The sequence below is a fragment of the Salmo salar genome, chromosome 10 (assembly GCF_965601325.2).
Source record: "Salmo salar chromosome 10, fSalSal1, whole genome shotgun sequence".
Classification (NCBI taxonomy): Eukaryota; Metazoa; Chordata; class Actinopteri; order Salmoniformes; family Salmonidae; genus Salmo; species Salmo salar.
This window is the reverse complement of record NC_138300.1, coordinates 3,832,699-3,855,263: the sequence shown is the minus strand read 5'-3', so window position 1 is coordinate 3,855,263 and position 22,565 is coordinate 3,832,699. Positions and strand designations below refer to the sequence as shown.

Sequence of the window (22,565 nt, the reverse complement as noted above, 5' to 3'; positions counted from 1 at the left end):
CTATATTCTAACAGTACTTGGGGGGACATGCTAGTAGAGGCCCATTGTCCGACATAATGCTATATTCTAACAGTACTTGGGGGGACATGCTAGTAGAGGACCATTTTCCGACATAATGCTATAGTCTAACAGTACTTGGGGGGACATGTTAGTAGAGGCCCATTGTCCTACATAATGCTGTAGTCTAACAGTACTTAGGGGACATGCTAGTAGATGCCCATTGTCCTACATAATGCTATAGTCTAACAGTACTTGGGGAACATGCTAGTAGAGGCCCATTGTCCTACATAATGCTATAGTCTAAAAGTACTTGGGGGACATGCTAGTAGAGGCCCACTGTCCTACATAATGCTGTAGTCTAAGAGTACTTGGGGGACATGCTAGTAGAGGCCCATTGTCCTACATAATGCCATAGTCTAACAGTACTTGGGGGTACATGCTAGTAGAGGCCCATTGTCCTACATAATGCTATAGTCTAACAGTACTTGGGGGGACATGCTAGTAGAGGCCCATTGTCCTACATAATGCTGTAGTCTAACAGTACTTGGGGGGACATGCTAGTAGAGGCCCATTGTCCTGCATAATGCTATATTCTAACAGTACTTGGGGGACATGCTAGTAGAGGCCCATTGTCCTACATAATGCTATAGTCTAACAGTACTATGGGGACATGCTATTAGAGGCCCATTGTCCTACATAATGCTGTAGTCTAACAGTACTTGGGGGACATGCTAGTAGAGGCCCATTGTCCTACATAATGCTATAGTCTAACAGTACTTGGGGGGACATGCTAGTAGAGGCCCATTGTCCTACATAATACCATAGTCTAACAGTACTTGGGGGGACATGCTAGTAGAGGCCCATTGTCCTACATAATGCTATAGTCTAACAGTACTTGGGGGACATGCTAGTAGAGGCCCATTGTCCTACATAATGCCATAGTCTAACAGTACTTGGGGGGACATGCTAGTAGAGGCCCATTGTCCTACATAATGCTATAGTCTAACAGTATTTGGGGGACATGCTAGTAGAGGCCCATTGTCCTACATAATGCTGTAGTCTAACAGTACTTGGGGGGACATGCTAGTAGAGGCCCATTGTCCTACATAATGCTATAGTCTAACAGTACTATGGGGACATGCTAGTAGAGGCCCATTGTCCTACATAATGCTGTAGTCTAACAGTACTTGGGGGACATGCTAGTAGAGGCCCATTGTCCTACATAATGCTATAGTCTAACAGTACTTGGGGGACGTGCTAGTAGAGGCCTATTGTCTTACATAATGCTGTAGTCTAACAGTACTTGGGGGGACATGCTAGTAGAGGCCCATTGTCCTACATAATGCCATAGTCTAACAGTACTTGGTGGGACATGCTAGTAGAGGCCCATTGTCCTACATAATGCTATAGTCTAACAGTACTTGGGGGACATGCTAGTAGAGGCCCATTGTCCTACATAATGCTATAGTCTAACAGTACTAGGGGGACATGCTATTAGAGGCCCATTGTCCAACATAATGCTATAGTCTAACAGTACTTGGGGGGACATGCTAGTAGAGGCCCATTTTCCTACATAATGCTGTAGTCTAACAGTACTTGGGGGGACATGCTAGTAGAGGCCCATTGTCCTGCATAATGCTATATTCTAACAGTACTTGGGGGACATGCTAGTAGAGGCCCATTGTCCTACATAATGCTGTAGTCTAACAGTACTTGGGGGACATGCTAGTAGAGGCCCATTGTCCTACATAATGCTGTAGTCTAACAGTACTTGGGGGACATGCTAGTAGAGGCCCATTGTCCTACATAATGCTATAGTCTAAAAGTACTTGGGGGGACATGCTAGTGGAGGCCCATTGTCCTACATAATGCTATAGTCTAACAGTACTTGGGGGGACATGCTAGTAGAGGCCCATTGTCCTACATAATGCTGTAGTCTAACAGTACTTGGGGGGACATGCTAGTAGAGGCCCATTGTCCTACATAATGCTGTAGTCTAACAGTACTTGGGGGACATGCTAGTAGAGGCCCATTGTCCTACATAATGCTATAGTCTAACAGTACTTGGGGGGACATGCTAGTAGAGGCCCATTGTCCTACATAATACCATAGTCTAACAGTACTTGGGGGGACATGCTAGTAGAGGCCCATTGTCCTACATAATGCTATAGTCTAACAGTACTTGGGGGACATGCTAGTAGAGGCCCATTGTCCTACATAATGCCATAGTCTAACAGTACTTGGGGGGACATGCTAGTAGAGGCCCATTGTCCTACATAATGCTATAGTCTAACAGTACTTGGGGGACATGCTAGTAGAGGCCCATTGTCCTACATAATGCTGTAGTCTAACAGTACTTGGGGGGACATGATAGTAGAGGCCCATTGTCCTACATAATGCTTTAGTCTAACAGTACTATGGGGACATGCTATTAGAGGCCCATTGTCCTACATAATGCTGTAGTCTAACAGTACTTGGGGGACATGCTAGTAGAGGCCCATTGTCCTACATAATGCCATAGTCTAACAGTACTTGGGGGGACATGCTAGTAGAGGCCCATTGTCCTACATAATGCTATAGTCTAACAGTACTTGGGGGGACATGCTAGTAGAGGCCCATTGTCCTGCATAATGCTATATTCTAACAGTACTTGGGGGACATGCTAGTAGAGGCCCATTGTCCAACATAATGCTATAGTCTAACAGTACTTGGGGGACGTGCTAGTAGAGGCCTATTGTCCTACATAATGCCATAGTCTAACAGTACTTGGTGGGACATGCTAGTAGAGGCCCATTGTCCTACATAATGCCATAGTCTAACAGTACTTGGGGGACATGCTAGTAGAGGCCCATTGTCCTACATAATGCCATAGTCTAACAGTACTTGGGGGGACATGCTAGTAGAGACCCATTGTCCTACATAATGCTGTAGTCTAACAGTACTTGGGGGACATGCTAGTAGAGGCCCATTGTCCTACATAATGCTATATTCTAACAGTTCTTGGGGGGACATGCTAGTAGAGGCCCATTGTCCGACATAATGCTATATTCTAACAGTACTTGGGGGGACATGCTAGTAGAGGACCATTTTCCGACATAATGCTATAGTCTAACAGTACTTGGGGGGACATGCTAGTAGAGGCCCATTGTCCTACATAATGCTGTAGTCTAACAGTACTTAGGGGACATGCTAGTAGATGCCCATTGTCCTACATAATGCTATAGTCTAACAGTACTTGGGGGACATGCTAGTAGAGGCCCATTGTCCTACATAATGCTATAGTCTAAAAGTACTTGGGGGACATGCTAGTAGAGGCCCACTGTCCTACATAATGCTGTAGTCTAAGAGTACTTGGGGGACATGCTAGTAGAGGCCCATTGTCCTACATAATGCCATAGTCTAACAGTACTTGGGGGTACATGCTAGTAGAGGCCCATTGTCCTACATAATGCTATAGTCTAACAGTACTTGGGGGGACATGCTAGTAGAGGCCCATTGTCCTACATAATGCTGTAGTCTAACAGTACTTGGGGGGACATGCTAGTAGAGGCCCATTGTCCTGCATAATGCTATATTCTAACAGTACTTGGAGGACATGCTAGTAGAGGCCCATTGTCCTACATAATGCTATAGTCTAACAGTACTATGGGGACATGCTATTAGAGGCCCATTGTCCTACATAATGCTGTAGTCTAACAGTACTTGGGGGACATGCTAGTAGAGGCCCATTGTCCTACATAATGCTATAGTCTAACAGTACTTGGGGGACGTGCTAGTAGAGGCCTATTGTCCTACATAATGCTGTAGTCTAACAGTACTTGGGGGGACATGCTAGTAGAGGCCCATTGTCCTACATAATGCCATAGTCTAACAGTACTTGGTGGGACATGCTAGTAGAGGCCCATTGTCCTACATAATGCTATAGTCTAACAGTACTTGGGGGACATGCTAGTAGAGGCCCATTGTCCTACATAATGCTATAGTCTAACAGTACTAGGGGGACATGCTATTAGAGACCCATTGTCCAACATAATGCTATAGTCTAACAGTACTTGGGGGGACATGCTAGTAGAGGCCCATTTTCCTACATAATGCTGTAGTCTAACAGTACTTGGGGGGACATGCTAGTAGAGGCCCATTGTCCTGCATAATGCTATATTCTAATAGTACTTGGGGGACATGCTAGTAGAGGCCCATTGTCCTACATAATGCTGTAGTCTAACAGTACTTGGGGGACATGCTAGTAGAGGCCCATTGTCCTACATAATGCTGTAGTCTAACAGTACTTGGGGGACATGCTAGTAGAGGCCCATTGTCCTACATAATGCTATAGTCTAAAAGTACTTGGGGGGACATGCTAGTGGAGGCCCATTGTCCTACATAATGCTATAGTCTAACAGTACTTGGGGGGACATGCTAGTGGAGGCCCATTGTCCTACATAATGCTATAGTCTAACAGTACTTGGGGGACATGCTAGTAGAGGCCCATTGTCTTACATAATGCTGCAGTCTAAAAGTACTTGGGGGGACATGCTAGTAGAGGCCCATTGTCCTACATAATGCTATAGTCTAACAGTACTTGGGGGGACATGCTAGTAGAGGCCCATTGTCCTACATAATGCTGTAGTCTAACAGTACTTAGGGGACATGCTAGTAGATGCCCATTGTCCTACATAATGCTATAGTCTAACAGTACTTGGGGGACATGCTAGTAGAGGCCCATTGTCCTACATAATGCTATAGTCTAACAGTACTTGGGGGACATGCTAGTAGAGGCCCATTGTCCTACATAATGCTATAGTCTAAAAGTACTTGGGGGGACATGCTAGTAGAGGCCCATTGTCCTACATAATGCTATAGTCAAACAGTACTTGGGGGACATGCTAGTAGAGGCCCACTGTCCTACATAATGCTGTAGTCTAAGAGTACTTGGGGGACATGCTAGTAGAGGCCCATTGTCCTACATAATGCCATAGTCTAACAGTACTTGGGGGTACATGCTAGTAGAGGCCCATTGTCCTACATAATGCTATAGTCTAACAGTACTTGGGGGGACATGCTAGTAGAGGCCCATTGTCCTACATAATGCTGTAGTCTAACAGTACTTGGGGGGACATGCTAGTAGAGGCCCAATGTCCTACATAATGCTATAGTCTAACAGTACTTGGGGGACATGCTAGTAGAGGCCCATTGTCCTACATAATGCCATAGTCTAACAGTACTTGGGGGGACATGCTAGTAGAGGCCCATTGTCCTACATAATACCATAGTCTAACAGTACTTGGGGGGGCATGCTAGTAGAGGCCCATTGTCCTACATAATGCTATAGTCTAACAGTACTTGGAGGACATGCTAGTAGAGGCCCATTGTCCTACATAATGCTATAGTCTAACAGTACTATGGGGACATGCTATTAGAGGCCCATTGTCCTACATAATGCTGTAGTCTAACAGTACTTGGGGGACATGCTAGTAGAGGCCCATTGTCCTACATAATGCTATAGTCTAACAGTACTTGGGGGACGTGCTAGTAGAGGCCTAATGTCCTACATAATGCCATAGTCTAACAGTACTTGGTGGGACATGCTAGTAGAGGCCCATTGTCCTACATAATGCTATAGTCTAACAGTACTTGGGGGACATGCTAGTAGAGGCCCATTGTCCTACATAATGCCATAGTCTAACAGTACTTGGGGGGACATGCTAGTAGAGGCCCATTGTCCTACATAATGCTATAGTCTAACAGTACTTGGGGGGACATGCTAGTAGAGGCCCATTGTCCTGCATAATGCTATATTCTAACAGTACTTGGGGGACATGCTAGTAGAGGCCCATTGTCCTACATAATGCTATAGTCTAACAGTACTATGGGGACATGCTAGTAGAGGCCCATTGTCCTACATAATGCTGTAGTCTAACAGTACTTGGGGGGACATGCTAGTAGAGGCCCATTATCCTACATAATCCTGTAGTCTAACAGTACTTGGGGGACATGCTAGTAGAGGCCCATTGTCCTACATAATGCCATAGTCTAACAGTACTTGGGGGGACATGCTAGTAGAGGCCCATTGTCCTACATAATGCTGTAGTCTAACAGTACTTGGGGGACATGCTAGTAGAGGCCCATTGTCCTACATAATGCTGTAGTCTAACAGTACTTGGGGGACATGCTAGTAGAGGCCCATTGTCCTACATAATGCTATAGTCTAACAGTACTTGGGGGGACATGCTAGTAGAGGCCCATTGTCCTACATAATGCTGTAGTCTAACAGTACTTGGGGGGACATGCTAGTAGAGGCCCATTGTCCTACATAATAGCATAGTCTAACAGTACTTGGGGGGACATGCTAGTAGAGGCCCATTGTCCTACATAATGCTATAGTTAAACAGTACTTGGGGGACATGCTAGTAGAGGCCCATTGTCCTACATAATGCTGTAGTCTAAGAGTACTTGGGGGACATGCTAGTAGAGGCCCATTGTCCTACATAATGCCATAGTCTAACAGTACTTGGGGGTACATGCTAGTAGAGGCCCATTGTCCTACATAATGCTATAGTCTAACAGTACTTGGGGGGACATGCTAGTAGAGGCCCATTGTCCTACATAATGCTGTAGTCTAACAGTACTTGGGGGGACATGCTAGTAGAGGCCCATTGTCCTACATAATGCTGTAGTCTAACAGTACTTGGGGGGACATGCTAGTAGAGGCCCATTGTCCTACATAATGCTATAGTCTAACAGTACTTGGGGGACATGCTAGTAGAGGCCCATTGTCCTACATAATGCTGTAGTCTAACAGTACTTGGGGGGACATGCTAGTAGAGGCCCATTGTCCTGCATAATGCTATATTCTAACAGTACTTGGGGGACATGCTAGTAGAGGCCCATTGTCCTACATAATGCTATAGTCTAACAGTACTATGGGGACATGCTATTAGAGGCCCATTGTCCTACATAATGCTGTAGTCTAACAGTACTTGGGGGACATGCTAGTAGAGGCACATTGTCCAACATAATGCTATAGTCTAACAGTACTTGGGGGGACATGCTAGTAGAGGCCCATTTTCCTACATAATGCTGTAGTCTAACAGTACTTGGGGGGACATGCTAGTAGAGGACCATTGTCCTACATAATGCTGTAGTCTAACAGTACTTGGGGGGACATGCTAGTAGAGGCCCATTGTCCTACATAATGCTGAAGTCTAACAGTACTTGGGGGACATGCTAGTAGAGGCCCATTGTCCTACATAATGCTATATTCTAACAGTACTTGGGGGGACATGCTAGTAGAGGCCCATTGTCCTGCATAATGCTATATTCTAACAGTACTTGGGGGGACATGCTAGTAGAGGACCATTGTCCGACATAATGCTATAGTCTAACAGTACTTTGGGGGACATGCTAGTAGAGGCCCATTGTCCTACATAATGCTGTAGTCTAACAGTACTTAGGGGACATGCTAGTAGAGGGCCATTGTCCTACATAATGCTATAGTCTAACAGTACTTGGGGGGACATGCTAGTAGAGGCCCATTGTCCTACATAATGCTATAGTCTAACAGTACTATGGGGACATGCTATTAGAGGCCCATTGTCCTAGATAATGCTATAGTCTAACAGTACTTGGGGGACATGCTAGTAGAGGCCCATTGTCCTACATAATGCTGTAGTCTAACAGTACTTGGGGGACATGCTAGTAGAGGCCCATTGTCCAACATAATGCTATAGTCTAACAGTACTTGGGGGGACATGCTATTAGAGGCCCATTTTCCTACATAATGCTGTAGTCTAACAGTACTTGGGGGGACATGCTAGTAGAGGCCCATTGTCCTACATAATGCTGTAGTCTAACAGTACTTGGGGGGACATGCTAGTAGAGGCCCATTGTCCTACATAATGATGTAGTCTAACACAGTATTTGGGGGACATGCTAGTAGAGGCCCATTGTCCTACATAATGCTATAGTCTAACAGTACTATGGGGACATGCTAGTAGAGGCCCATTTTCCTACATAATGATATATTCTAACAGTACTTGGGGGGACATGCTAGTAGAGGCCCATTGTCCTACATAATGCTGTAGTCTAAAAGTACTTGGGGGGACATGCTAGTAGAGACCCATTGTCCTACATAATGCTATAGTCTAACAGTACTTGGGGGACATGCTAGTAGAGGCCCATTGTCCAACATAATGCTATAGTCTAACAGTACTATGGGGACATGCTATTAGACCCCATTGTCCTAGATAATGCTATAGTCTAACAGTACTTGGGGGACATGCTAGTAGAGGCCCATTGTCCTACATAATGCTGTAGTCTAACAGTACTTGGGGGACATGCTAGTAGAGGCCCATTGTCCTACATAATGCTATAGTCTAACAGTACTTGGGGGACATGCTAGTAGAGGCCCATTGTCCTACATAATGCTATAGTCTAACAGTACTTGGGGGACATGCTAGTAGAGGCCCATTGTCCTACATAATGCTATAGTCTAACAGTACTTGGGGGACATGCTAGTAGAGGCCCATTGTCCTACATAATGCTATAGTCTAACAGTACTTGGGGGACATGCAAGTAGAGCCCCATTATCCTACTTAATGTTATAGTCTCACAGTCCAATGGCGACATGCTATTAGAGGCCCATTGTCCTACATAATGCTATAGTCTAACAGTACTATGGGGACATGCTATTAGAGGCCCATTGTCCTACATAATGCTGTAGTCTAACAGTACTTGGGGGACATGCTAGTAGAAGCCCATTGTCCAACATAATGCTATAGTCTAACAGTACTTGGGGGGACATGCAAGTCGAGGCCCATTGTCCTACATAATGCCATAGTCTAACAGTACTTGGGGGACATGCTAGTAGAGGCCAATTGTCCTACATAATGCTGTAGGCTTACAGTACTTGGGGGACATGCTAGTAGAGGCCCATTGTCCTACATAATGCTATAGTCTTACAGTACTTGGCGGACATGCTAGTAGAGGCCCATTGCCCTACATAATGCTGTAGTCTAACAGTACTGTGGGGACATGCTAGTAGAGCCCCATTGTCCTACATAATGCTATAGACTAACAGTACTTGGGGGGACATGCTAGTAGAGGCCCATTGTCCTACATAATGCTATAGTCTAACAGTACTTGGCGGGACATGCTAGTAGAGGCCCATTGTCCTACATAATGCTATAGTCTAACAGTACTTGGGGACATGCTAGTAGAGGCCCATTGTCCTACATAATGCTCTAGTCTAACAGTACTTGGGGGGACATGCTAGTAGAGGCCCACTGTCCTACATAATGCTCTAGTCTAACAGTACTTGGGGCGACATGCTAGTAGAGGCCCATTGTCCTACATAATGCTGTAGTCTAACAGTACTTGGGGGGGACATGCTAGTAGAAGTATTCACGGGTCAACCCCAACCCAAATACCCAATACTTGACCTGGAACCCGGGCAGGTCTGGTTCCAAAATTCGGGTCAGGTCCTGTGGGATGGTTATCAGGTCTATGTAACTACAGTTGCTAGACCCGATTGGACCTGACCACGGCTCTGCAGAGCCTATAGCATATTTTATGCTAATTAGGTGCATTTATTGACTTTTAGAAGGCCAAGCCAGCATATACAGCTGAAGTCGGAAGTTTTCATACACCTTAGCCAAGTACATTTAAACCCAGTTTTTCACAATTCCTGACATTTAATCCTAGTAAAAATTCCCTGTTTTAGGTCAGTTAGGATCACCACTTTATTTTAAGAATGTGAAATGTCAGAATAATAGTAGAGAGAATGATTTATTTTAGCTTTTATTTCTTTCATCACATTCCCAGTAGGTCAGAAGTTTACATACACTCAATTAGTATTCGGTAGCATTGCCTTTAAATTGTTTAACTTGGGTCAAACGTTTCAGGTAGCCTTCCACAAGCTTCCCACAGTAAGTTGGGTGAATTTTGGTCCATTCCTCCTGACAGAGCTGGTGTAACCGAGTCAGGTTTGTAGGCCTCCTTTCTCGCATACACATTTTTCGGTCTTCCCACAAATTTTCTATGGGATTGAGGTCAGGGCTTTGTGATGGCCACTCCAATACCTTGACTTTGTTGTCCTTAACCTCTATGGGCTAGGTGGGACGCTTGCGTCCCACCTACTCAACAGCCAGTGTAATCCCGTGGCGTGTTATTCAAATACCTCAAAAATGCAAAAACTTCAATTTTTCAAACATATGACTATTTTACACCATTTTAAAGACAAAGCCGTAGGAAGTGTCACGTTAGAGCAAAGATCCTCAGTCTTCAATAAACAGAGACAAGAAGAACAACAACTTGTCAGACAGGCCACTTCCCATATAGAATCCTCTCAGGTTTTTGCCTGCCATATGAGTTCTGTTATACTCACAGACACCATTCAAACAGTTTTAGAAACTTTAAGGTGTTTTCTATCCAAAGCCAATAATTATATGCATATTCTAGTTACTGGGCAGGAGTAGTAACCAGATTAAATCGGGTACGTTTTTTATCCGGCCGTGTCAATACTGCCCCCTAGCCCTAACAGGTTTTAAGCCAGTTTGCCACAACTTTGGATGTATGCTTGGGGTCATTGTCCATTTGGAAGACCCATTTGCGACCAAGCTTTAACTTCCTGACTGATGTCTTGAGATGTTGCTTCAATACATCCACATAATTTTCATTCCTCATGATGCCATACATTTTGTGAAGTGCACCAGTCCCTCCTGCAGCAAAGCACCCCCACAACATGATGCTGCCACACCCGTGCTTCACGGTTGGGATGGTGTTCTTCGGCTTGCAAGCCTCCCCCTTTTTCCTCCAAACATAACGATGGTCATTATGGCCAAACGGTTCTATTTTTGTTTCATAAGACCAGAGGACATTTCTCCAAAAAGTACGATCTTTGTCCCCATGTGCAGTTGCAAACCGTAGTCTGGCCTTTTTGTGGCAGTTTTGGAGCAGTGGCTTCTTCCTTGCTGAGCAGCCTTTCAGGTTATGTTGATATAGGACTCGTTTTACGGTGGATATAGATACTTGTGTACCTGTTTCCTCCAGCATCTTCACAAGGTCCTTTGCTGTTGTTCTGGGATTGAGTTGCACTTTTCGCACCAAAGTATGTTCATCTCTAGGAGACAGAACGTGTCTCCTTCCTGAGCGGTATGACGGCTGCGTGGTCCCATGGTGTTTATACTTGCGTACTATTGTTTGTACAGATGAACGTGCTACCTTCAGGCATTTGGAAATTACTCCCAAGGATGAACCAGACTTGTGGAGGTCTACAATTTTTTTTCTGAGGTCTTGGCTGATTTCTTTTGATTTTCCCATGATGTCAAGCAGAGGCACTGAGTTTTGAAGGTAGGCCTTGAAATACATCCACAGGTACACCTCCAATTGACTCAAATGATGTCAATTAGCCTATCAGAAGCTTCTAAAGCCATGACACAATATTCTGTCATTTTCCAAGCTGTTTAAAGGCACAGTCAACTTAGTGTATGGAAACTTCAGACCCACTGGATTTGTGATACAGTGAATTATAAGTGAAATAATATGTCTGTAAACAACTGTTGAAAAAATGACTTGTGTCATGCACAAAGTAGATGACGTAACCGACTTACCACAACTATAGTTTGTTAACAAGAAATGTGAGGAGTGGTTGAAAAAAAGAGTTTTAATGACTCCAACCTAACTATGTAAACTTTCGACTTAACTGCAGATATATTTGTTAACCAGAAGAGCAACTTCACTGAGTACATTTTTTTTTTTGGTCCCTCAAGTCCAATCGGATCTGGTCTTGACCCTGACCCGTAAGGATACGGGTCTAGTAATCATCGGGTCCATTCAGGTCCGGGTCTGATCGTCCTGTTCCGTTCCAACTTTTTAGACCCGAGAAAACCACTACATGCTCAACTATCTACACAAACAGACAATATTTCAGGCACTTTGTATTGGATGACTCAGTAGAACAACGATGAAAAAAGGTCCATAGTGCATTGAGGTACAGAATAACTACTGGTCTTATTTTGAAACACTGTGGGCCAGTGGAAAGTAGCCACAGTAAAACTTTCATCAGAACATGGGGCCTGAATAGAACTCAGTTACCCGATCGAGCACAAGGGGCCCAGACATTCTACATCTAGGCCCGTTTTATTTTTCATGGTCTTCATTAAGCAGAGGAGCCCAAGCCGAGCTGTTGCTACGGATACTCACAGACCCAGAGCAGCAATGAGCAGACTGCATGCAGAGCAAGCTGCGGAGAGGGAGCAAGTGACAGACAGAAGCAGCTAATAGAATTACTAATGGAGGAAGTTATTTCTGATTTCGGCATTAAATTTGGCACAAACAATCGGGACCGAATGTTGCGGGCATGGGTAGGGCCCGAATGTTGCGGGCATGGGTAGGGCCCGAATGTTGCAGGCATGGGTAGAGCCCGAATGGGTAGGCCCCGAATGTAGTGGGCATGGGTAGGGCCCGAATGGGTAGGGCCCGAATGTTGTGGGCATGGGTAGGGCCCGAATGTTGTGGGCATGGGTAGGGCCCGAATGTAGTGGGCATGGGTAGGGCCCGAATGTAGTGGGCATGGGTAGGGCCCGAATGTTGTGGGCATGGGTAGGGCCTGAATGGTTAGGGCCCGAATGTTGTGGGCATGGGTAGGCCCTGAATGGTTAGGGCCCGAATGTTGTGGGCATGGGTAGGGCCTGAATGGTTAGGGCCCGAATGTTGTGGGCGTGGGTAGGGCCCGAATGTTGTGGGCGTGGGTAGGGCCCGAATGTTGTGGGCGTGGGTAGGGCCCGAATGTAGTGGGCGTGGGTAGGGCCCGAATGTAGTGGGCGTGGGTAGGGCCCGAATGTTGTGGGCGTGGGTAGGGCCCGAATGTTGTGGGCGTGGGTAGGACCCGAATGTTGTGGGCGTGGGTAGGACCCGAATGTTGTGGGCAGGGCCCGAATGTTGTGGGTAGGGCCCGAATGTTGTGGGTGGTGCCCGAATGTAATGGGCATGGGTAGGACCCGAATGTAATGGGCATGGGTAGGGCCCGAATGTAGTGGGCATGGGTAGGGCCCGAATGTTGTGGGCATGGGTAGGGCCTGAATGGGTAGGGCCTGAATGTTGTGGGCATGGGTAGGGCCTGAGTGGGTAGGGCCTGAATGTTGTGGGCATGTGTAGGGCCTGAATGGGTAGGCCTGAATGTTGTGGGCATGGGTAGGGCCTGAGTGGGTAGGGCCTGAATGTTGTGGGCGTGGGTAGGGCCCGAATGTAGTGGGCGTGGGTAGGGCCCGAATGTAGTGGGCGTGGGTAGGGCCCGAATGTAGTGGGCGTGGGTAGGGCCCGAATGTTGTGGGCGTGGGTAGGGCCCGAATGTAGTGGGCGTGGGTAGGGCCCGAATGTAGTGGGCGTGGGTAGGGCCCGAATGTAGTGGGCGTGGGTAGGGCCCGAATGTTGTGGGCGTGGGTAGGGCCCGAATGTTGTGGGCGTGGGTAGGGCCAGAATGTTGTGGGTAGGGCACGAATGTTGTGGGCATGGGTAGGGCCCGAATGTTGTGGGCATGGGTAGGGCCCGAATGTTGTGGGCGTGGGTAGGGCCCGAATGTTGTGGGTAGGGCCCGAATGTTGTGGGTAGGGCACGAATGTTGTGGGCATGGGTAGGGCCTGAATGGGTAGGGCCCGAATGTTGTGGGCGTGGGTAGGGCCCGAATGTTGTGGGCGTGGGTAGGGTACGAATGTAGTGGGCCTGGGTAGGGCCCGAATGTAGTGGGCGTGGGTTGGGCCCGAATGTAGTGGTCATGGGTAGGGGCCGAATGTTGTGGGCATGGGTAGGGCCTGAATGGTGTGGGCATGGGTAGGGCCTGAGTGGGTAGGGCCTGAATGTTGTGGGCATGTGTAGGGCCTGAATGGGTAGGGCCTGAATGTTGTGGGCATGGGTAGTGCCTGAATGGGTAGGGCCTGAATGTTGTGGGCATGGGTAGGGCCTGAATGGGTAGGGCCTGAATGTTGTGGGTAGGGCCCGAATGTTGTGGGTGGTGCCCGAATGTAATGGGCATGGGTAGGGCCCGAATGTAATGGGCATGGGTAGGGCCCGAATGTAGTGGGCATGGGTAGGGCCCGAATGTAGTGGGCATGGGTAGGGCCCGAATGTAGTGGGCATGGGTAGGGGCCGAATGTTGTGGGCATGGGTAGGGCCTGAATGGGTAGGGCCTGAATGTTGTGGGCATGGGTAGGGCCTGAGTGGGTAGGGCCTGAATGTTGTGGGCATGTGTAGGGCCTGAATGGGTAGGCCTGAATGTTGTGGGCATGGGTAGGGCCTGAGTGGGTAGGGCCTGAATGTTGTGGGCGTGGGTAGGGCCCGAATGTAGTGGGCGTGGGTAGGGCCCGAATGTAGTGGGCGTGGGTAGGGCCCGAATGTTGTGGGCGTGGGTAGGGCCCGAATGTTGTGGGCGTGGGTAGGGCCCGAATGTAGTGGGCGTGGGTAGGGCCCGAATGTAGTGGGCGTGGGTAGGGCCCGAATGTTGTGGGCGTGGGTAGGGCCCGAATGTTGTGGGCGTGGGTAGGGCCAGAATGTTGTGGGTAGGGCACGAATGTTGTGGGCATGGGTAGGGCCCGAATGTTGTGGGCATGGGTAGGGCCCGAATGTTGTGGGCGTGGGTAGGGCCCGGGGGGGGGCCGAATGTTGTGGGTAGGGCACGAATGTTGTGGGCATGGGTAGGGCCTGAATGGGTAGAGCCTGAATGTTGTGGGCATGGGTAGGGCCTGAATGGGTAGGGCCCGAATGTTGTGGGCGTGGGTAGGGCCCGAATGTTGTGGGCGTGGGTAGGGTACGAATGTAGTGGGCGTGGGTAGGGCCCGAATGTAGTGGGCGTGGGTAGGGCCCGAATGTAGTGGGCCTGGGTAGGGCCCGAATGTAGTGGGCGTGGGTTGGGCCCGAATGTAGTGGTCATGGGTAGGGGCCGAATGTTGTGGGCATGGGTAGGGCCTGAGTGGGTAGGGCCTGAATGGTGTGGGCATGGGTAGGACCTGAGTGTTGTGGGCATGTGTAGGGCCTGAATGGGTAGGGCCTGAATGTTGTGGGCATGGGTAGTGCCTGAATGGGTAGGGCCTGAATGTTGTGGGCATGGGTAGGGCCTGAATGGGTAGGGCCTGAATGTTGTGGGCATGGGTAGGGCCTGAATGGGTGGTGCCCGAATGTTGTGGGTGTGGGTAGGGCCCGAATGTTGTGGGCGTGGGTAGGGCCCGAATGTAGTGGGCGTGGGTAGGGCCTGAATGGGTAGGGCCTGAATGTTGTGGGCATGGGTAGGGCCTGAATGGGTAGGGCCTGAATGTTGTGGGCATGTGTAGGGCCTGAGTGGGTAGGGCCTGAATGTTGTGGGCATGGGTAGGGCATGAATGGGTAGTGCCCGAATGTTGTGGGTGTGGGCAGGGCCTGAATGTTGTGGGCGTGGGTAGGGCCCGAATGTTGTGGGCGTGGGTAGGGCCCGAATGTAGTGGGCGTGGGTAGGGCCCGAATGTAGTGGGCGTGGGTAGGGCCTGAGTGGGTAGGGCCTGAATGTTGTGGGCGTGGGTAGGGCCCGAATGTAGTGGGCGTGGGTAGGGCCCGAATGTAGTGGGCGTGGGTAGGGCCCGAATGTTGTGGGCGTGGGTAGGGCCCGAATGTAGTGGGCGTGGGTAGGGCCCGAATGTAGTGGGCGTGGGTAGGGCCCGAATGTTGTGGGCGTGGGTAGGGCCCGAATGTTGTGGGCGTGGGTAGGGCCCGAATGTTGTGGGCGTGGGTAGGAACAGAATGTTGTGGGTAGGGCCCGAATGTTGTGGGTAGGGCACGAATGTTGTGGGCATGGGTAGGGCCCGAATGTTGTGGGCGTGGGTAGGGCCCGAATGTTGTGGGTAGGACCCGAATGTTGTGGGTAGGGCACGAATGTTGTGGGCATGGGTAGGGCCTGAATGGGTAGGGCCCGAATGTTGTGGGCGTGGGTAGGGCCCGAATGTTGTGGGCGTGGGTAGGGTACGAATGTAGTGGGCGTGGGTAGGGCCCGAATGTAGTGGGCGTGGGTAGGGCCCGAATGTAGTGGGCCTGGGTAGGGCCCGAATGTAGTGGGCGTGGGTTGGGCCCGAATGTAGTGGTCATGGGTAGGGGCCGAATGTTGTGGGCATGGGTAGGGCCTGAGTGGGTAGGGCCTGAATGGTGTGGGCATGGGTAGGGCCTGAGTGGGTAGGGCCTGAATGTTGTGGGCATGTGTAGGGCCTGAATGGGTAGGGCCTGAATGTTGTGGGCATGGGTAGTGCCTGAATGGGTAGGGACTGAATGTTGTGGGTGTGGGTAGGGCCCGAATGTTGTGGGCGTGGGTAGGGCCCGAATGTTGTGGGCGTGGGTAGGGCCAGAATGTTGTGGGTAGGGCCCGAATGTTGTGGGTAGGGCACGAATGTTGTGGGCATGGGTAGGGCCTGAATGGGTAGGGCCCGAATGTTGTGGGCGTGGGTAGGGCCCGAATGTTGTGGGCGTGGGTAGGGCCCGAATGTAGTGGGCGTGGGTAGGGCCCGAATGTAGTGGGCCTGGGTAGGGCCCGAATGTAGTGGGCGTGGGTTGGGCCCGAATGTAGTGGTCATGGGTAGGGGCCGAATGTTGTGGGCATGGGTAGGGCCTGAGTGGGTAGGGCCTGAATGGTGTGGGCATGGGTAGGGCCTGAGTGGGTAGGGCCTGAATGTTGTGGGCATGTGTAGGGCCTGAATGGGTAGGGCCTGAATGTTGTGGGCATGGGTAGTGCCTGAATGGGTAGGGCCTGAATGTTGTGGGTGTGGGTAGGGCCCGAATGTTGTGGGCGTGGGTAGGGCCCGAATGTAGTGGGCGTGGGTAGGGCCTGAATGGGTAGGGCCTGAATGTTGTGGGCATGGGTAGGGCCTGAATGGGTAGGGCCTGAATGTTGTGGGCATGTGTAGGGCCTGAATGGGTAGGGCCTGAATGTTGTGGGCATGGGTAGTGCCTGAATGGGTAGGGCCTGAATGTTGTGGGCATGGGTAGGGCCTTAATGGGTAGGGCCTGAATGTTGTGGGCATGGGTAGGGCCTGAATGGGTAGTGCCCGAATGTTGTGGGTGTGGGTAGGGCCCGAATGTTGTGGGCATGGGTAGGGCCCGAATGTAGTGGGCCTGGGTAGGGCCTGAATGGGTAGGGCCTGAATGTTGTGGGCATGGGTAGGGCCTGAATGGGTAGGGCCTGAGTGGGTAGGGCCTGAATGTTGTGGGCATGTGTAGGGCCTGAATGGGTAGGGCCTGAATGTTGTGGGCATGGGTAGGGCCTGAATGGGTAGTGCCCGAATGTTGTGGGTGTGGGCAGGGCCTGAATGTTGTGGGCGTGGGTAGGGCCCGAATGTTGTGGGCGTGGGTAGGGCCCGAATGTTGTGGGCGTGGGTAGGGCCCGAATGTAGTGGGCGTGGGTAGGGCCCGAATGTAGTGGGTGTGGGTAGGACCCGAATGTAGTGGGTAGGGCCCGAATGTAGTGGGTAGGGCCCGAATGTAATGGGCATGGGTAGGGCCCGAATGTAGTGGGCATGGGTAGGGCCCAAATGTAGTGGGCATGGGTAGCGCCCGAATGTTGTGGGCATGGGTAGGGCCCGAATGTTGTGGGCATGGGTAGGGCCCGAATGTTGTGGGCATGGGTTGGGCCCGAATGTAGTGGTCATGGGCATGGGTAGGGCCTGAGTGGGTAGGGACTGAATGGTGTGGGCATGGGTAGGGCCTGAGTGGGTAGGGCCTGAATGTTGTGGGCATGTGTAGGGCCTGAATGGGTAGGGCCTGAATGTTGTGGGCATGGGTAGTGCCTGAATGGGTGGTGCCCGAATGTTGTGGGTGTGGGTAGGGCCCGAATGTTGTGGGCGTGGGTAGGGCCCGAATGTAGTGGGCGTGGGTAGGGCCTGAATGGGTAGGGCCTGAATGTTGTGGGCATGGGTAGGACCTGAATGGGTAGGGCCTGAATATTGTGGGCATGTGTAGGGCCTGAGTGGGTAGGGCCTGAATGTTGTGGGCATGGGTAGGGCATGAATGGGTAGTGCCCGAATGTTGTGGGTGTGGGCAGGGCCTGAATGTTGTGGGCGTGGGTAGGGCCCGAATGTAGTGGGCGTGGGTAGGGCCTGAGTGGGTAGGGCCTGAATGTTGTGGGCGTGGGTAGGGCCCGAATGTAGTGGGCGTGGGTAGGGCCCGAATGTTGTGGGCGTGGGTAGGGCCCGAATGTAGTGGGCGTGGGTAGGGCCCGAATGTTGTGGGCGTGGGTAGGGCCCGAATGTTGTGGGCGTGGGTAGGGCCCGAATGTTGTGGGCGTGGGTAGGGCCAGAATGTTGTGGGCGTGGGTAGGGCCCGAATGTTGTGGGTAGGGCACGAATGTTGTGGGCATGGGTAGGGCCCGAATGTTGTGGGCGTGGGTAGGGCCAGAATGTTGTGGGCGTGGGTAGGGACAGAATGTTGTGGGCGTGGGTAGGGCCCGAATGTTGTGGGTAGGGCCCGAATGTTGTGGGTAGGGCACGAATGTTGTGGGCATGGGTAGGGCCCGAATGTTGTGGGCGTGGGTAGGGCCCGAATGTTGTGGGTAGGACCCGAATGTTGTGGGTAGGGCACGAATGTTGTGGGCATGGGTAGGGCCTGAATGGGTAGAGCCTGAATGTTGTGGGCATGGGTAGGGCCTGAATGGGTAGGGCCCGAATGTTGTGGGCGTGGGTAGGGCCCGAATGTTGTGGGCGTGGGTAGGGTACGAATGTAGTGGGCGTGGGTAGGGCCCGAATGTAGTGGGCGTGGGTAGGGCCCGAATGTAGTGGGCCTGGGTAGGGCCCGAATGTAGTGGGCCTGGGTAGGGCCCGAATGTAGTGGGCGTGGGTTGGGCCCGAATGTAGTGGTCATGGGTAGGGGCCGAATGTTGTGGGCATGGGTAGGGCCTGAGTGGGTAGGGCCTGAATGGTGTGGGCATGGGTAGGGCCTGAGTGGGTAGGGCCTGAATGTTGTGGGCATGTGTAGGGTCTGAATGGGTAGGGCCTGAATGTTGTGGGCATGGGTAGTGCCTGAATGGGTAGGGCCTGAATGTTGTGGGCATGGGTAGGGCCTGAATGGGTAGGGCCTGAATGTTGTGGGCATGGGTAGGGCCAGAATGGGTGGTGCCCGAATGTTGTGGGTGTGGGTAGGGCCCGAATGTTGTGGGCGTGGGTAGGGCCCGAATGTAGTGGGCGTGGGTAGGGCCTGAATGGGTAGGGCCTGAATGTTGTGGGCATGGGTAGGGCCTGAGTGGGTAGGGCCTGAATGTTGTGGGCATGTGTAGGGCCTGAATGGGTAGGGCCTGAATGTTGTGGGCATGGGTAGGGCCTGAATGGGTAGTGCCCGAATGTTGTGGGTGTGGGCAGGGCCTGAATGTTGTGGGCGTGGGTAGGGCCCGAATGTTGTGGGCGTGGGTAGGGCCCGAATGTTGTGGGCGTGGGTAGGGCCCGAATGTAGTGGGCGTGGGTAGGGCCCGAATGTAGTGGGTGTGGGTAGGGCCCGAATGTAGTGGGTAGGGCCCGAATGTAGTGGGCATGGGTAGGGCCCGAATGTTAGTGGGTATGGGTAGGGCCCGAATGTAGTGGGCATGGGTAGGGCCCGAATATTGTGGGCATGGGTAGGGCCCGAATGGGTAGGGCCTGAATGTTGTGGGCATGGGTAGGGCCTGAATGGGTAGGGCCTGAATGTTGTGGGCATGTGTAGGGCCTGAATGGGTAGGGCCTGAATGTTGTGGGCATGGGTAGGGCCTGAGTGGGTAGGGCCTGAATGTTGTGGGCATGGGTAGGGCCTGAGTGGGTAGGGCCTGAATGTTGTGGGAATGGGTAGTGCCTGAATGGGTAGGGCCTGAATGTTGTGGGCATGGGTAGGGCCTGAATGTTGTGGGCATGGGTAGGGCCTGAACGTTGTGGGCATGGGTAGGGCCTGAATGGGTAGGGCCTGAATGTTGTGGGCATGGGTAGGGACTGAATGGGTAGGGCCAGAATGTTGTGGGCATGGGTAGGGCCTGAATGGGTAGGGCCTGAATGTTGTGGGCATGGGTAGGGCCTGAATGTTGTGGGTATGGGTAGGGCCTGAACGTTGTGGGCATGGGTAGGGCCTGAATGGGTAGGGCTCTAAGTCTGATCAGAACACTGGGTTACCTTGCATTACATCTGGTGTTTGATCAGAACACTGGGTTACCTTGCATCATATCTGGTGTCTGATCAGAACACTGGGTTACCTTGCATCATATCTGGTGTCTGATCAGAACACTGGGTTACCTTGCATCATATCTGGTCTGCCAGACTGGCAGGGGCGGAGACTGAGTTTTGGCAGTCTCCGATTGGCTCTCGTTGAACTTGGTGGCGTGCCAGGAGTGAGGCCTGCTTACGGATTCATTCCTCCTAAAGATATGAGTGAGTGAGAGAGATAAACACTAGATTAGACCAAGTGAGAGAGATAAGCACTAGATTAGACCTAGATTAGACCAAATTAACAGGCCTCCACATTACTGTGACTGGCTGATTGACAACACAACAGAGTTACAGTAACACAACACAGAGTTACAGTAACACAACAGAGTTACAGTAACACAACACAGAGTTACAGTAACACAACACAGAGTTACAGTAACACAACAGAGTTACAGTAACACAACACAACACAGTAACGCAACAGAGTTACAGTAACGCAACACAGAGTCACAGTTACACAACATAGAGTTACAGTTACAGTAACACAACATAGAGTTACAGTTACACAACACAGAGTTAGTTACACAACACAGAGTTACAGTTACACAACACAGAGTTACAGTAACACAACACAGAGTTACAGTAACACAACACAGAGTTACAGTAACACAACACAGAGTTACAGTAACACAACACAGAGTTACAGTTACACAACACAGAGTCACAGTTACACAACACAGAGTCACAGTTACACAACACAGAGTTACAGTTACACAACACAGAGTTACAGTAACACAACACAGAGTTACAGTAACACAACAGAGTTACAGTAACACAACACAACACAGTAACGCAACAGAGTTACAGTAACGCAACACAGAGTTACAGTAACACAACACAGAGTCACAGTTACACAACAGAGTTACAGTTACAGTAACACATCATAGAGTTACAGTTACACAACACAGAGTTACAGTTACACAACACAGAGTTACAGTTACACAACACAGAGTTACAGTAACACAACACAGAGTTACAGTAACACAACACAGAGTTACAGTAACACAACAAAGAGTTACAGTAACACAACACAGAGTTACAGTAACACAACACAGAGTTACAGTAACACAACACAGAGTCACAGTTACACAACACAGTAACACCACAGAGTTACAGTAACACAACAGAGTTACAGTAACACAACAGAGTTACAGTAACACAACAGAGTTACAGTAACAACACAGTACAAAGGCAACATGACACGTCTGAAAATCACACACACACGACACCATAATCACTACGGCCATGACGCCATAATCACTACGGCCATGACGCCATAATCACTACGGCCATAATCACTACGGCCATGACACCATGATCACTATGGCCATGATCACTACGGCCATGACACCATGATCACGACACCATAATCACTACGGCCATGATACCATGATCACTACGGCCATGATCACTACGGCCATGATCACTACGGCCATGATCACTACGGCCATGATCACTACGGCCATGATCACTACGGCCATGACACCATGATCACTACAGCCATAATCACAACGGCCATAATCACTACGGCCATGACACCATGATCACTACGGCCATGACACCATGATCACTACGGCCATGATCACTACGGCCATGATCACTACGGCCATGATCACTACGGCCATGACACCATGATCACTACGGCCATGATCACTACGGCCATGATCACTACGGCCATGATCACTACGGCCATGATCACTACGGCCATGACGCCATGATCACTACGGCCATGACACCATGATCACTACGGCCATGACAACATGATTAAGGCACAAGAAATACAAAGTGTGTGGACACTGCACACCATATTCACAACTATGAAAACCGCAGAGAAAGTTCTGGCTCACAAACCTTGAACCTTGACTATCAAACAACGACCAGTCTTATGCAGTAAAACAAAAACATACCCTTTAAAACCGTTCATTCTGTGATGCATGTGATGAGGTCACACCACAACAGGCAGTAGTAACACCACAACAGGCAGTAGTAACACCACAACACCACAACAGGCAGTATTAACACCGCAACACCACAACAGGCAGTATTAACACCACAACAGGCAGTAGTAACACCGCAACACCACAACAGGCAGTAGTAACACCACAACACCACAACAGGCAGTAGTAACACCGCAACACCACAACAGGCAGTAGTAACACCACAACAGGCAGTAGTAACACCACAACAGGCAGTAGTAACACTACAACAGGCAGTAGTAACACCACAACACCACAACAGGCAGTAGTAACACCGCAACGGCAGTAGTAACACCGCAACAGGCAGTAGTAACACCGCAACACCACAACAGGCAGTAGTAACACCACAACAGGCAGCAGTAACACCACA

General features: G+C 50.2%; 1 protein-coding gene across 6 annotated transcripts in view; it reads right to left on the bottom strand.

The window, feature by feature from the left end:
* Window positions 1-22,565, bottom strand: part of shroom2a (shroom family member 2a) — a 140,230-nt gene that overhangs the window by 77,856 nt on the left and 39,809 nt on the right. For 5 of the 6 annotated variants that reach the window (XM_045687237.2, XM_082956676.1, XM_045687238.2 and 2 more), the window contains one exon: window positions 20,247-20,369. In XM_045687237.2, coding sequence (XP_045543193.1) covers window positions 20,247-20,369 — 123 coding nt within the window. Of the gene's footprint in view, window positions 1-20,166; window positions 20,370-22,565 lie in introns of all 6 variants that reach the window. The other variant, XM_082956677.1, reaches the window with a different exon arrangement.